The sequence below is a fragment of the Plecotus auritus genome (genome assembly GCF_963455305.1).
Source record: "Plecotus auritus genome assembly, chromosome: 2".
Taxonomy (NCBI): domain Eukaryota; kingdom Metazoa; phylum Chordata; class Mammalia; order Chiroptera; family Vespertilionidae; genus Plecotus; species Plecotus auritus.
The window spans coordinates 58,348,676-58,363,335 of record NC_137771.1 but is presented as its reverse complement, the minus strand read 5'-3'; the positions used below and the strand labels follow the sequence as shown (position 1 = coordinate 58,363,335).

The 14,660-nt window shown below is 39.9% G+C and overlaps 2 protein-coding genes across 15 annotated transcripts in view; one reads left to right on the top strand and one right to left on the bottom strand.

Annotated features, from left to right (window-relative positions):
* The window catches only part of ZZZ3 (zinc finger ZZ-type containing 3), a 125,155-nt gene extending 119,913 nt beyond the window's left edge, over positions 1-5,242 (top strand). For all 12 annotated transcript variants that reach the window (XM_080656824.1, XM_080656833.1, XM_080656827.1 and 9 more), the window contains 3 exons: positions 1,070-1,204; positions 3,546-3,646; positions 3,944-5,242. In XM_080656824.1, coding sequence (XP_080512950.1) covers positions 1,070-1,204; positions 3,546-3,646; positions 3,944-4,088 — 381 coding nt within the window. In that variant the 3' untranslated portion in view covers positions 4,089-5,242. The remainder of the gene's footprint in view (positions 1-1,069; positions 1,205-3,545; positions 3,647-3,943) is intronic.
* Positions 5,243-9,819: 4,577 nt separating this feature from the next.
* AK5 (adenylate kinase 5) overlaps positions 9,820-14,660 on the bottom strand; it is a 204,781-nt gene continuing 199,940 nt past the window's right edge. For 2 of the 3 annotated variants that reach the window (XM_080656835.1, XM_080656836.1), the window contains exon 14: positions 9,820-11,141. In XM_080656835.1, the coding sequence (XP_080512961.1) occupies positions 11,073-11,141 (69 nt within the window). In that variant the 3' untranslated portion in view covers positions 9,820-11,072. Of the gene's footprint in view, positions 11,146-14,660 lie in introns of all 3 variants that reach the window. The other variant, XM_080656837.1, reaches the window with a different exon arrangement.

Below are 14,660 nucleotides of genomic sequence, written 5' to 3'. Positions count from 1 at the left end.
GAGTAGGTACTATAGAGGACCAATTTGAGAGAGAGATTAGAAAGTGTTAAGTAGTGACAAGATTTGTTAGATTAGATATGAGACAATGAAAAATTAAGGGTAACTCTTTTATGTAGGCTTTGGCTGCTAAATGTGTGAGGAATTAAAGAATCAGATAAATCGGGTTCAAATTCATCAGACTCTGCAAAGCTATTTGACCTTGGGCAACCGTTATAATTTCTATAAAAGCCAGTTTCCTTGATGTAAAATACACATTGTAGTTTAATAATACCTAACATGGAGAGAAGGAGGGAAGAGAGGGACAAGGGTTGTCTGGTCCAGGACCAGTAATTGATAAAACATGGGGGGTGTTGGTGAATTGGGTATGCTTTTAGGTACGTGTGGAAATTAGTGACCATGGATCAGTCATGAGGTAGCCAAGGAAAGAAATGGGCTCTGGGTGACAGAGCCCAAATAAATTGGGAGGATAAGAAGCACTGACTCACCTATCAACTTCAACTTCATATTTTTATATAGTTTTTAATTACTCATTTCTTTTATACTCTATTTTAAGTAATCATCTTTGTACCTTATTTCATCCCCTTGAGTAAGATGAATGTACTGCCTTGATCATTGGGAGTACAGAGCAGAAAGCAAAGCAGAGATTGGTTTGCTTGCTGTTAAGAAAATGTCATATTTACCTGAGGAAGCATAAAATCTGTTAGATTGAAGAAGAGGAGCTTCCGCTGATCTGGGAGAAGTAGAAGCTGTCAAGTAGCCACCAATGTGTTGGGATGTGGCACCTGCATTAGTGTGTGACAAGGTGACAGTCATGCCCTGCTCCCTTGGTACCTGCATTATGAGGTAGCACACTACAGTTCAGTATTATGCATTAAGAAGCCCTCTTGAAAGTTTTAGTCTGAAATATTGCTAATAGCAACACTATTTTCTGTTATGCTAGTTTTCTAAAAGGAAAGGTATCCTAAAAGTGAAAAATCTTGATAGAAATACTTTGTATCACTATTTCTTACAATTAGCATTTTAATTATCAGGCTAACATTTTTTGTTTTATGTTTTGTGATTTCAATAGGATGAGGAAAGTATTCCTATTATGTATAGGAATTTACCTGAATATAAGGAACTATTACAGTTTAAAAAGTTAAAGAAGCAGAAACTTCAGCAAATGCAAGCCGAAAGTGGATTTGTACAACACTTGGGCTTCAAGGTAAATTCTACTTAATCTTACTATTTAATTAATTTTTGAAAGGGTGATAGAGATATTTAAGATGGTTTCGGAGTTTTAAATGCCACAACTTCCAAGCATACAGGTAAAAGTAAGTTTAGTTCTTAACCTGTTCTTTACACAAAGTAGTGTGCCAATGGCAAACATACAGGTTTCTGTACTTTGAGGTAAAATGTGAAATAAGTTTTTGTCTACCTATTTCTCTTTTTTACCTTCCAGTTTTACCGAGATATAATTGATAAGTAAAAGTTGTATCGTCTCACATAGTTACCATTTTTTGTGTGTGGTGATGACACACAAGATATACTCTCTTAGCAAATTTTAAGTACTGCATACTTTAAAATTATTAACTATAGTCACCATGCTGTACATTAGTTTTTCAGAACTTATTTGTCTTATAATTGAAAGTTTGTGCCCTTTGACCAACATTGTACCACTTTTCCTATTCCCATCCCCCATCCCTGTTCTACTCTCTTCTTCTCTGAGTTTGACTGTTTAAGTTTCCACCTGTCAGTGAGATCATACAGCATTTGCCTTTCACTGTCTGGCTTATTTCAATTTGCCAAATGTCCTCTAGTTTCATCCATGTTGTCACAAATGACAGAATTTTCTTCTGCGTTATGACTGAACAATACTCCAGTGTGTGTGTGACACATTTTCTTTATCCATGCACCCATGAAACTGTTTCTCTTTTTTTGCTGTTGTTCATGAATCAGAAATTTGTTTTCTTTCACATCCAGTTATTTTTGTTACTTTTTCAGAAGCTAGTAGAAATACATTTAGCATTCCACAAAATTTTGAAATACCCAATTATGCTTAGTGCTAGAGATTCAACAGTAAATAAGACAGACTCTGTTTCTGCCCTTACTCTGTTTCATCTCGGGGAATTTAGAGATGTTAAAAAAGTGAAATGGTTGAGTACGACTAGATTGCATATTGGAGAAAAGTGAGAGGCAATTGAGGTGCCTTGGGAATCTTGGTAAGGAATTTAAATTGTCCTAAAGGATTGTGGAGCCATTGAAGGATTTTCAGCAGAAAGTAATATGAAATTTGCATTTCAGAAAGGTTATTCTTAAACCATTAGTATTGATCATCTTTACAAAGGCATGGGTTTAGAGTGGATAACTCTTAATTTCTGAATACTATGTTGTTAAGTTTTTTTTTTAACAATAATGTATTCATGTATGTTATTTATGTAATTGGAAAAAATGAAGTGAAGGAGAAAAAGATAATTCTGTTCTTAGTATGGAGAATGGGTAGGAAGAAAGGAAGGATGGAGGCAGGGGGACTGGGTTGGGGATTTTTCTTTTGTTAATTTACAAAAGATGAGAATTTCTTGAATTTGCCTGGTGCCTGTGAAATAGAGATTGACAGATTTGAGAACACTTTAGGCATTAGAATTGACTGTACTTGATGGGATTGGAGGAGGTGATAATGAGACCATGAACTATCAACTTGCTGTAGTGGTATACATGAAAATACTGATGTATGCTGTGACTGACACACTGAAATTTAAAACAAGATTTTTGTACCTCTGGTTTTTCTGGCCTAGCCATTAGCCAGGCTGTATAAAAGGATTTTTCCTCTTGTTCCTTCAGTGACCCTGCCTTTCTTTTAGGGATTTTCCAAATTGACAGCTCTGACCTTTCGGAGGAAACTTCACTTCTCATAATTTTGCTGCAAGACCCAGTTGTGGCCTGTTGGCCAGTCTGTCAGCCATTCTGGGTGGCCTGATGATCAAAGAAACTAGAAATGACATTTACTTTGATTTCTCAAATAGCACAGAACACACTGAGGGCTTCCACATGCACCACATGAAGAAGGAACCTCGTCTTCCTTCCCTTCAGATGGTCATTGGTCATAGGAGCCTTTGGGCTTGGAGAGGAATTTAGTAAAATAAGAGTTCGGAGAGGATTTTGAGTTTGCCTGGTAATTTAGGTACGATAGTGTGTTAAATAGTTCTGTAACATATTTGTAAAGTTTAACCGCAGTGTTAAGGAAGTGGTTTGTGATCACAGTCATTGTACCCTGGTGATGAATAATTACTAATCAGTCACACAGCCAAGTTTGTAGGTAGTTTACTTAAAATTTTAAAAAATAAATTAAAACATACCATATTAAAGTTAGTTTCTTATAATGTCCCTCTTGTCCACCTGCACTTGGTCTTAAGTGGGTGGAATTTCAGTTCATGCTAGAAATTGTACCACTGTCCAACGCGTGGGGAGGGGGAGAGGATGTCTGTGTGCATACCATGTGTTTTCCAGCAGAGACAAGGTTTTGGAACAATGTAGCTTAATGCCTTTTCTCTCTGAATCTCTGACAGTGTGATAACTGTGGCACAGAGCCTATCCAGGGTGTTCGGTGGCATTGCCAGGATTGTCCTCCAGAAATGTCTTTGGATTTCTGTGATTCTTGTTCAGACTGGTAAGTGTTTTCTACATTGTACATCTTCAATTTTGACAAGAGCTTTCAGCAACTAGTGAATTTGCTTTCCAGACTACTTAGAAAATCACCACATCTGGTGGATTAAATTTTATTGTTCTAAGGCGATAAAGAAGTTTTCCTTAATTATTATATTTCTCAAGTATAACTTTCCATTAGAGATTTGGAGAGATTAATGGGTTTAACCCGGTTGAGCTGTGAGAAAGTTCTGTAATATCTAGATTAAAATGCATCCACTGCCATGTAATAATGTGTGTGCATGTGTGTTTTTCTTTACAGCCTACATGAAACAGATATTCACAAAGAAGATCACCAGTTAGAACCTGTGTATAGGTCAGAGACATTTTTAGACAGAGACTACTGTGTGTCCCAGGGCACCAGTTATAATTACCTTGACCCAAACTACTTTCCAGCCAACAGATGACATGGGAGAGAACACCGTATACTAGTCCTCTTCAACACATAGCAGTGGTCTCATTGTGAGTTATGTGCACAGTTTGGAAAGGTTCTCTGCTTTCCCTGAATGACACTCACAGCATGACAGCTTCCTGAGTGTTCTCGTCCAGTCCAGCTCTGCACCGTGTGGCTCCAGATCACTGCTCAGCAGCTGAACATTCCTGGTGAGCAAAGGGTTTCCTTGGTGAGTCTCTCACCCCCACCTTCCAGTCTCTGAGGTGGCACTTAAATAGGTGAGATGGAAATGAGAGCACACATTAAAACGTGAGTCAGTTCCAAAGGTTTCAAGAACTTGGTCATAAATACGATAATGAGAAGATGAAGTATTTATATTAAAACAGTTTAGTAGCTTTCAGTTTTGTGAAAATAGTCTTCAGCACAGAAACTGACTTCTTTAGACAAAGTTTTAACCAATGAAGGTGTTTGCTTCTAGAATATATACTTTAAAAGAACTCCCGCCCCAGTGGTGGCCCCTGACGGCTGTTAGTAAATTGGAGCTGCTTAACCATATTGATGTCTAATTTCTTTTAACCACAATGAACTGTCCTTACCAACACGAAGCACTACAGGAGGCAGTGGCCACATCGCTTCCTTAACCAGCTCATGGTGTGTGAATGTTATAAAGTGGTCACTCAGATATATTTTTTAAATGTAATGTTATATAAGATGATCATGTGATGTGTACAAACTATGGTGAAAAGTGCCAGTGGTAGTAACTGTGTAAAGTCTTTAATTCACAACATTAATTCCTTTAAAATACACAGCCTTCTGCCTCTGTATTTGGAGTTGTCAGTACAACTCATCAAAGAAAACTGCCTAATATAAAGATCATATATATGGTAATAATTCCCTCTTTTGTAGTCTGCACAAGATCCATAAAAGATTGTATTTTTATTACTATTTAAACAAGTGATTAAATTTAGTCGGCGCAGTGAGCAAGGGTTCACATGCATTCTTTTATACTGCTGGATTTTGTTGTGCATCATTTACGACATTTTGTATGTTTATTCTTATCTGTGTATACAGTATGTTCTTGAATAATGTTCATTTGTCAGGAGAACTGTGAGAAATAAACTATGTGGATACTGTCTGTTTATATTATAGAATGCTTGTTGTGACTTCCTTTGGTTAGATTTTGGATTTTTTTTCCCTCGAGTTTTGCTTTACCTGTCCTTTCAAAAGAGTAAGGACTTTATTATGGAAACAAGAATGAACTTGAGAAACTCTGTAAAAGATGATGCTGAAGCACTAAATTATAAACTAGGTACAAAAGAACACATACTATGGCTAAAGAAAAAGGCAGTTTTATTCAGATATGAAAACTAAACAGGTGGAAAATTTTACTCATTCTTTTTGATAAAATAAGCCCCATGTATTTAATTTAAATAGGTGGCTTTTGAAAAAACCTGTATTCCCTGTAAATTATTATTGATTATTAGAAAAGACAGTATATATATTTTAAGATTAAGAGTTATACTGACCCAATTGTGAGAGTCTCCTGTTTTTTCTAATTTTAAATCAAAGGAACATTATTTACTAGGCCTCTTTTAACACATTGTAGGGTACTAAAACCATACCCTGGATGTTTTTAATTCTGAAAAGTAATATAATTTTAAATATAGAAATATGAGAATTTTAACATAATATATTAATTAAAGATTACTGATGATGTTGATAAAATATATTGTATCAGAAAGGAAAGGAAATGGAGTTGAGCTTAACTTCTCACCCTGGAATTACTAGTTGGGAGAAGAACAGGGGGATCATTAGAATCCTGAGTATTTTGATACTAGATGTGAAGTGAATATGCCAGAAGATCTATCTTCAACCTGTAGCAAGACAGTACCCCTGGGTGGCAACCTCTGTAAATTCTGTATTTGTATAGAAATAATACCAATTAGTTTTGGAGGATCATTCAGACCCATTCAAAAATTCCATAAAGTATGAAGTATGCTTTGGAAGAGGGCTATGAATGGTATAGTTATGTACACAGAATAGACAATATATCCTATATAATAAAAGCCCAGTGACTGAATGGCAGAACGACTGGTCAACCAGTCGCTATGACGTGCACTGACCACCAGGGGGCAGATGCCCAATGCAGGAGCTGTGCCCTGGTGGTCAGTGCACTCACACAGTGGGAGCGTCGCTTGGCTGACGCGATGAGCCACTGCTACCACAGCAGGAGCTGCCACTCAGAGGGCGGGTCCACAGCTGCTCAGCTGCTCAGGATCAGTGGCACTCCCACAATGGGCTGATCCCTGCAGGCCACGCCCCCCACCAGTGCACAAATCCCGTGCACCAGGCCTCTAGTAGACAAAAGCTACTTAAATGTATTTTTCAAGGGCAAATATTTTTGAGAATTTTGAGTGCAAAGAGGATTATTTTCTGCTTGAGCAAAGATGTATTAGTTTTGCTTTTTTTCAGCTCCAAGCAAATAGTCCTCTTAGCTTTAAAAGGCCCTGAATGGTAGTAGGAGTGGTAATGTTCTTTTACTGCTTTAATTTGAGGACTGCAAGAATGGGCAGAGCTGTCATATTTGCAAATAGGCCTTCTGTCTCCTACAAAGAAGTGTTGGCTAGAAGAGGCAACAGAGACCTACTAAAGCATTGCTTATTAAGTAGTAATCAGTAGGTCAGATGTAGTGTTTCCTGAAATAATGTGCTCAAGTTATTTGATAAGAACAGAAGGAACTTTTAATGACACCTAAAACCAGTGCATTATGGTTTAGGCAGAGGAGGTTTTGGTTGGTGTGATGTGCACTAAATAATAATAATAGCAAACATTGATAACAGTGCTTACTATGTGCCAAGCAAGCATATAGTAACGGATTTAATTTTCACAACCTTATGAAGCAGGTTCATTTATTCTGTTTTCATATGAGGAAATCTAGCCAGAGAGCTTATATAACTTGCCCAAGATCATACAGTTAGTAAAGTGGCAATGCTTGGATTTTAGCATAAACAGATTGCTCTGGAGTCAGCGTCTGCCTCATTGCCTTGTTGGCCACTGAGGTGGTGGAGGTGGAGGTGTGCAGGGGTTGATTTTCAATCTTTTTTTCTGGTGTGGCATGGTTCCTAGAAGACAGTACAAACCTGAGCACGTATCCAGGTTTATAGCACAGATTGGAGAAGCATTATCTGTGGATGAGGCAGAAGCACTGATATGAGATGGTCTGCCATGATGAATTAGAAAGACACACATACATAGAATTTACATATTCCAGTTTGGCAGCAAACATGGCCATAAGATTTAAGCAAAGTTGGGATTAAGACTTGGCATCTCCTGCCTCAGGCAGCATTTATTTCCATGCATGTTTGGCGCCTCTTGCTTAACCTAATAGTATGCCTTGTCCATTTCTGAACATAACAATTTACTGAAGTTTGAGGAACATTAAAAAAAAAAAAAAAAAGGAAGAAATAGAGAAAATAGTACATTATGTGTAGTAGATAAGCATTTTGTGAAATGTCTTTTTTAGTTATAGATATAACAGCATGCTACGTAAGTTATTTTTTACTGTGGATAGCAAAGTTGGAAGACCATTGTTCTAGGTGCACACAGTTTATGGAGGCATTGTCCTTTTAGGCTGTAAAGTACTTGTTTTTATTTCTTTTAAAAAATAATTTTTATTGATTTTTAGAAAGGGGAAAGGAGAGGGGGAGAGAGAGAGAAGACATCAGTGTGAGAGCAGAATATCCATCGATTGCCTCCTGCATGCCCCCTACCAGGGATCGAGCCCGAAACCCATGTATGTGCCCTAACTGGGAATTGAACACAACCTTTCAGTGTACGGGACAATGCCCAACCATCTGAGCCACACTGGCCGGGGCTGTTTTTATTTCTTACTGGGTGAAAAATACGCTTTTGTTTAATGATCTCAGATAAAGTATTACATTTTTTTCTTCACAGTTCATGCAGCTCATTCAGTGTGTTTTTTGAGAGTGGTTTTACATTTAGCTCTGGGAGGACAGAGACCATCCATGCCTGTCTATTCCTTGATCTGGTTCTTAGATTCTCAATAAATATTTTTGATAATGTGACCAATGTTTTAGTGAGCTACATTTTTTCTCTAAGAGATGCCCCCTATGTCTGAGCAGTGTGGCACCGTGGAGGGCTTTACTGGGCTCTGAGGGGACTGAAGAATTGTGTCCTGTCTTATATGGAGGCTGTCACCTTAGTGGCTGAGAAGACTTTGGTCCTCTCTGGGACCCAGTTAGGCATGTATCTTCATTCTCAGCCATGGTTTTAGACTGATGTAGTGGAAGGGGCACTAGAGTGGAATTCCAGGTACTAGTCCCAATTGTGGAAGTGAGGCTCTTGGTAACTGTTGCCAGAGAACCACCTTGTATTGAGCACTGGGAACTAGTAAGTAATTTACATGTATTTTTAAGTTGTTTAATCCTCTTAACACCTCTGTGAGGTTGCTTGCTATTATGATCTCTACTGTATAGTTGAGAAAACGAAGGTTTAGAGGATTAAATGTCAGCCTTCAATAATCACTGCTTTGTGTGGGACCAAGGATACAAAGCTTGCTGTTACAGAGCTTATTGGTCTAATGCAGAAGACCAGCAATAAAACATATGGTTCCAGGCAGATATAAATGCTGTGAAGAAAAATAATGCTTGAAGAAAAACTGTGGAAGAATGGGGACCTTTCTGTCATTTTAGATGGACTAGTGAAAAAGCGCCTCAATGACAAGGGAAGGCTGGAACAGAGACCTGATGGGGCGAGGGAATCGGCCCTGCAGATAATGTGGAGGAACAGGCAGGAGGATGGCAATAAGGGCCCTGCCAGTAGAGCTTGGCCTGTCTAGGCAATATTAAGTGGGCTGTTTAGCTCTGGCCAAGCGAGCAAGAGGAGCATGGTGATTTGTGGGGTGAGAGGCACGGGGCCAGATCCGGTGAGGCCTGGCATGCCGACCATTGTAAAGGAGTCGGACCATGTTTTCTGCGTACACACAGGCTCTGCTACTAGGCAGAGATCTCCACCGTCCTTTCCTGCTTTCAAATTCTATGACTTAGTATTTGTTCAGATCAGTGGTGTGTCTTGTAGCTCTGCAGAAGACTTGATTTGCACCTCTAGGTACTCTTCAGGGGCAAAGCCGTGTACCCCGCTGGCTTGCAGTCCCCTGCCCTGCTGCCTCCCTCCTTCCCCTCCCCAGGCTGCCAGAGCTGTGGTGTGCGTGGACTGAGTTTGCCAACACGTGGTATATGTTTAAAGAATGTTCCTCCCTACAAAGAGTCATTTTGTGTGTTCTGGCACAACTGATCATTTTCACCCTGTGACTGTCTTTTTCTAATTTGCTCAAATACTCCGTGTGCTCCCCTATCAAGTGTGTGACAACTTGGGGTAGTAATAAAGTATTTGATAACTGTGTGAATGGAAGGAACAGGCCCCTCTTTGTGTTAATAGAGGCATAATTGTAACCAAAGAAATTGGATTTCTTCTTTAGCAAACACTGACATTTCTGTTTAAGAATGACTGCTAGAGCAAAAGGAACTAACGAAAATTACCATGTATCGTGAATATACTGAGAGTTCTTTCTGTAATTGCTCAAAACTGATCTATGGCCAAAATTAAAATCATATGAGCATATCATACATCTCAGCTCTTACTGTGTTTGCTGCTAATTCTGTTGAATAAGGCTTCAAATGCTTTCCAAAATGACGTGAGTTACAAATAAATAGAAAAAAAGTGTTATCCTGTGTTCCATTTACTTTATTTGTACATTTCCATTTCAAAAAAAAAAAAAAAAGACGACTTTAAAAATACAGCTTTGTCCCAGAAATGGATTCTTATCGGCACAACCATCGAAGGGAAAAAAAATCATGCAAGTTGAAACCAAGGTCTTTTGATCATGACTGACTAGAGGAAGGTGCGTTTATTCCGGTAGACTACATGAGAAGCTCTGATTCTGGCAACAATAGCACAACAAAGAACCCAGACTTCACTGGTTTGATGCAAGGAAACAATTTTACATTTGGGTATGATAAGGTTTGCAAACCCCTTGAAAAGGCCTGTATGAAACAAATACAGCATCAAGATCTGTTAAACATTGTGTGCCGACATGCTCCTCCCACCCACATCAGTTTTATTACTGTCCCTGTAATTCTTGTTTGGCAACAGTATTAAGTAAATAGGTGATCATTTAAAACCAAAACTGTAAGTTGATGTTAGTCCAGTGGATGCAATAATAAACCACCTCATGCTTTTTAAATTACGTTTGCTCATTGGTATTAATGTATAATTGCCAAAATGCACCACCAGGTATAGGAGAGGCCAGTTTTCTCCAGTTAGTTCTTTTAGCCATTATGACAGTATTCCAAGTAGCCAGTTTCATAAAAATGAGTAGAGACATGTTATTGGTGACTAGTCTGGGTTTTGCTGTCTTGGAAAATTGTACAGTTTCACATTTTTTGTTTTTCAAATTGAATCAGATTTCTAATAATTGGCATGTCAACTTAATCTCTCTGGCTCTGAGCTGCAGTTACCAGAGGAAGATGCCCAGCTTGCAAGGTCCCCCCCGCCCCCAAATTAAGGGACTTCATCAGGCAACTTGGGGGGAGGGAGACACAATGGGGAATTTAGGGGTGCTAACTCCCTATTTGATGAGAGGAGAACCAAATGATCAGACTCTAGCAAGTCCTGAAGGCACAACTGACAGACTGGCACTGCACTGCTGTCCATTAACTCTGCTCTGAGGTGCAACCTGTATGATAGGAAGGTGTGCGTGCTGTGAGTACAGACAGCTGTCTGAATTACGAAGAGGCTGGGTGATACCGAATACACCATGCATGGTTTCCAGCTGCCTCAGATGGGTCAAGCTGGGGAGCAAACGGCAATGTCAGGATTGGAAGGGGACACAAAAGGTTTAACCTGAAACATATTAAGGTATGGACCTTTTAATATATTTCTCTGTCTTCACTCTCCTTAACATACATGCATTTTGTCTTCAGAAAATAGAGTCAATAGCTGTGCAGAGTTGAAGAAAAACTTCCTCTGGTGTCCCCTCCGCATTTATCTATATTTAAAAGGAAGAAAGAGAAAATCTTAAGGAACATTTGTAAGTAGGACCATTTTTTATAATAAAGCTTTGCCTGCTTATAACTTGCTGTGCAAAAATTTAAAACATAAGATACCAAAAAAGTGAGCAGTTCAGCCCTGGCTGGGTAGCTCAGTTGGTTAGAGTGTGCTTCCCATACATCAAGATTATGTGTTTGATCCCTGGTCAGGGCACATAAGAATCAACCAATGAATGTGTAAACAAGTGGAACAACAAACCAATGCCTCTGTCTCTCTCAAATCAAAGCGAGTAGTTAAAAAACTAGATGCCTAAATTAAAACATTAATGTGATACCCCTACACACCTATTAAAATAGCCCAAATCCAAAGAACTGACAGTACCAAATGCTGGCGAGGATGTGGAGCAACAGGAACATTCATTCTTTGCTGATGGGTGTGCAAAATGATATCCAGACACTTAAGAAGGCAGTTGGGCAATTTCTTACAAAATTAAGCTCTTACTCTGATCCAGGAATTGCACTCCTTGGCATTTACCCAAAGGAGCTGGAAACACGCCCACACAAAAACCTGCATACGGATGTTTATAAGAGCTTTACTCATAATTGCCAAAGCTTGGGTGCAACCAAGATGTCCTGCATTAGTTGGACAAACATCCAGACGAGAATATTTAGTGCTCAAAAGAAATGAGATTATTAAGCCATGGAAAGATACGAAGGAAACTTAAATGCTGGCTGAAAGAAGCCAATCTGCAAAGGCTACACATTAAATGACATTCTGGGAAAAGGAAAACGATGGAGATAGTAAAAAGATCAGGTTGGGGGGAGCGGAAGGAATGGGTTTAACAGGATTTTTATGGTAGTAAAACAGCTCTTAAAATAGTGGACACATGTCATACATTTCTCAAGACCCACAGAAACTGGACTTTGTGATTATGATAGGTTGATGTTCAAACAAATGTACAACTCTTATGGGAGATGTTGATGTGGGAGAGGTTGTGCGTGTTTGGGGAAAGGGTATATGAAAACTCGATGCTCAATTTTGCTGTCAACCTAAAACTGCTCTAAAAAAGTCTATTTAAAACAACAGCAACAAAAACTAGGTTCCCTGTTGAGGTCAGATATCATGAAGGGTCATGGAAAGACTTTGCAGTTAGTTAAAACGAGACTTGTGAGTGTTCTGGAGCAGGGTGGGTAGGAATAGGGCAGAGGTGAGGTCTCTGCAGCAAAATGATGGGGAGGGCTGTAAATCCAAAGCTGGGACCAACAGCAGGGAGTTGGGAGGGGGCTGATTCCCTGGGCAGGAGGGCACACTAACCCTTACTCTCTCTCAAAATTTCCTAACATGCCAAACACTGAGATTTGTCCCATCACACATGTAACATCCACAGAAAGTAGAGGCTTGGGTTTCCATGTAAGACTCATGGGAAGGGAGGAGGGGGTAGCAAGCTTGCTTAATGCAACTTTTTTGGGCTTCACCTCCAGAGGTTCCCATTTGGTAGGTTTGGGCTGTGTCTTCTAAGTGGCACATTTAACAAATCCTCTAGATCAGTGGTCGGCAAACTCATTACTCAACAGAGCCAAATATCAACAGTACAACGATTGACATTTCTTTTGAGAGCCAAATTTTTTAACTGTATAGTTAGGTACATTGTTATTAACTTAATTAGGGTACTCCTTCAATCGCACTGTACATGTGCGCATTCACATGGTATTTTGTGGAAGAGCCACACTCAAGGGGCCAAAGAGCCGCATGTAGCTCGCGAGCTGTGGTTTGCCAACCACTGCTCTACGTGATATTGATGTGGGTCATCTTGGACCACATTTTGAGAAACAATGATTTTTTTTCAACTCTGGTCTACCTTGTTTGGGCAAACTAGTTTCTATTTCACAACACTAGGGACTTCACTGATTCCAGCGGTAGCATGAATTCTCAAAACAAAACAGTGGGATATCCATGAAAATAGATACAACAAATGTTTATAGAATCACTGTTTGTAATAGCCCCAGGCTGGAAAAATTGCAAAAAGTCCATTGGCAGTGGATGGATACATGCGTTGCGGCATAAACTCCTGCCTTAACGAAGGCAGCAGGAGGGAGAGAAGGCAGCCTGAGGAATGGAAAGGAGGCAGTCACAGACCTGGTGCCTGGATACTGTGGGGACGGAAGGAGAAAGACTCGAGAGAGACACCCAAGTTTCTGGCTTGAGCACCAGGTGGTTCCACTAAATGAGAGGCATACAGGAGAAGCAGCAAGTGTCGGGAACAGATGAGCAGTTGAGTTTTAGACAAGTGAAGGTGCCTGAGGAAACCAGGTAGAGATGTCCTAAATACATTCGATGTAAAGTCTTAGCTCTATTTGTAAAATAAAATGTTCCGTCTTTATAAAGTTAAAAAAAAATGTGTGGCATAATCATATAATGCAATACTACAGAAATGAAAAAAACAAAACTAGAGCTACATTTAAAAACATGCATTAATCAGACCAAGTTGAGGGAAAGAAGCAAGTCTCCAAAGCATATGCATACGGTATGATTCAATTTACATTAAGTTAAAAACAAGCAAAGCTAAGTTATATTGGTGAGGGATCTACACATAAGTGGTAAAATAATCATAAGCAAGGTCATGGTTACCAGAAAAGTCAGGATTGTGATGACTTTTTGGGAAGAGGACGGAGATGTGATCAGGAGGCAGGTGGGGGAGCTTCTGGGATTCTATCTCATGACCTCGGTGGTGACTACACGGTGTCCATTTATTCTTCTTCAAATAGTACATATTACTTGTATGCATTCCGGTAACTATGATATTTCTCACAATAAGGAAAAAATTAAAATTGAAGCTTAAAAATATTTGCGTCTCCCTACCCCCCATGAATACGTCATTCTCCATCCTTATGGGAAAATCAAAGACCCATCGGCAACTTGTTTGTCTCCCTGGCAAGAGGCTCTGCATCTGGGGCAGGGACTTAGCCTTTGCCACGTTTTCCCCTCTCAGCACCTTGCCTAGTGCTTGACCTCACTTCCCCTTTCCTTCCAACCCACAAACCTTTCCTGGGCACGAACAACGGATCCTGTGCTGGAGATCAGCGAGCTGAGTCAGACCCAACAGTCCTGCTCTCCAGGAGCTCACAGCTCACGGGCAGAGACAAAGCAGGAACAGGGGTTGACGATATGATGACTACAGGCCAGTGGCTGCAGATACAGAAGCACCTTACACAGCTGACCACGTCCGCCCTCACCGCTGCCCTTGTTTGCCAGCCGCCTTTCTTCCCTCCCTCCCTCTTGGAGCCCCTTTTCTGACCCACAATCTGGACTTGATGTAAGGATTTGGGATTCTCTCCCATAAACACCGAAGTTGGTTTCGGACACAAGGGCTCATAAGCACAAGCCCCTGAAGGGTGCACCTTGTTATTGCCTGAGGGCTGGGAGGCGGGAGGCTTTGAGCGGGGACCATTTCCTCCTATTTCCATCCAAAACCAAAGCACGCCTTTTGTGTTGTAGTTTCCATAGAGGAGTTCTTATT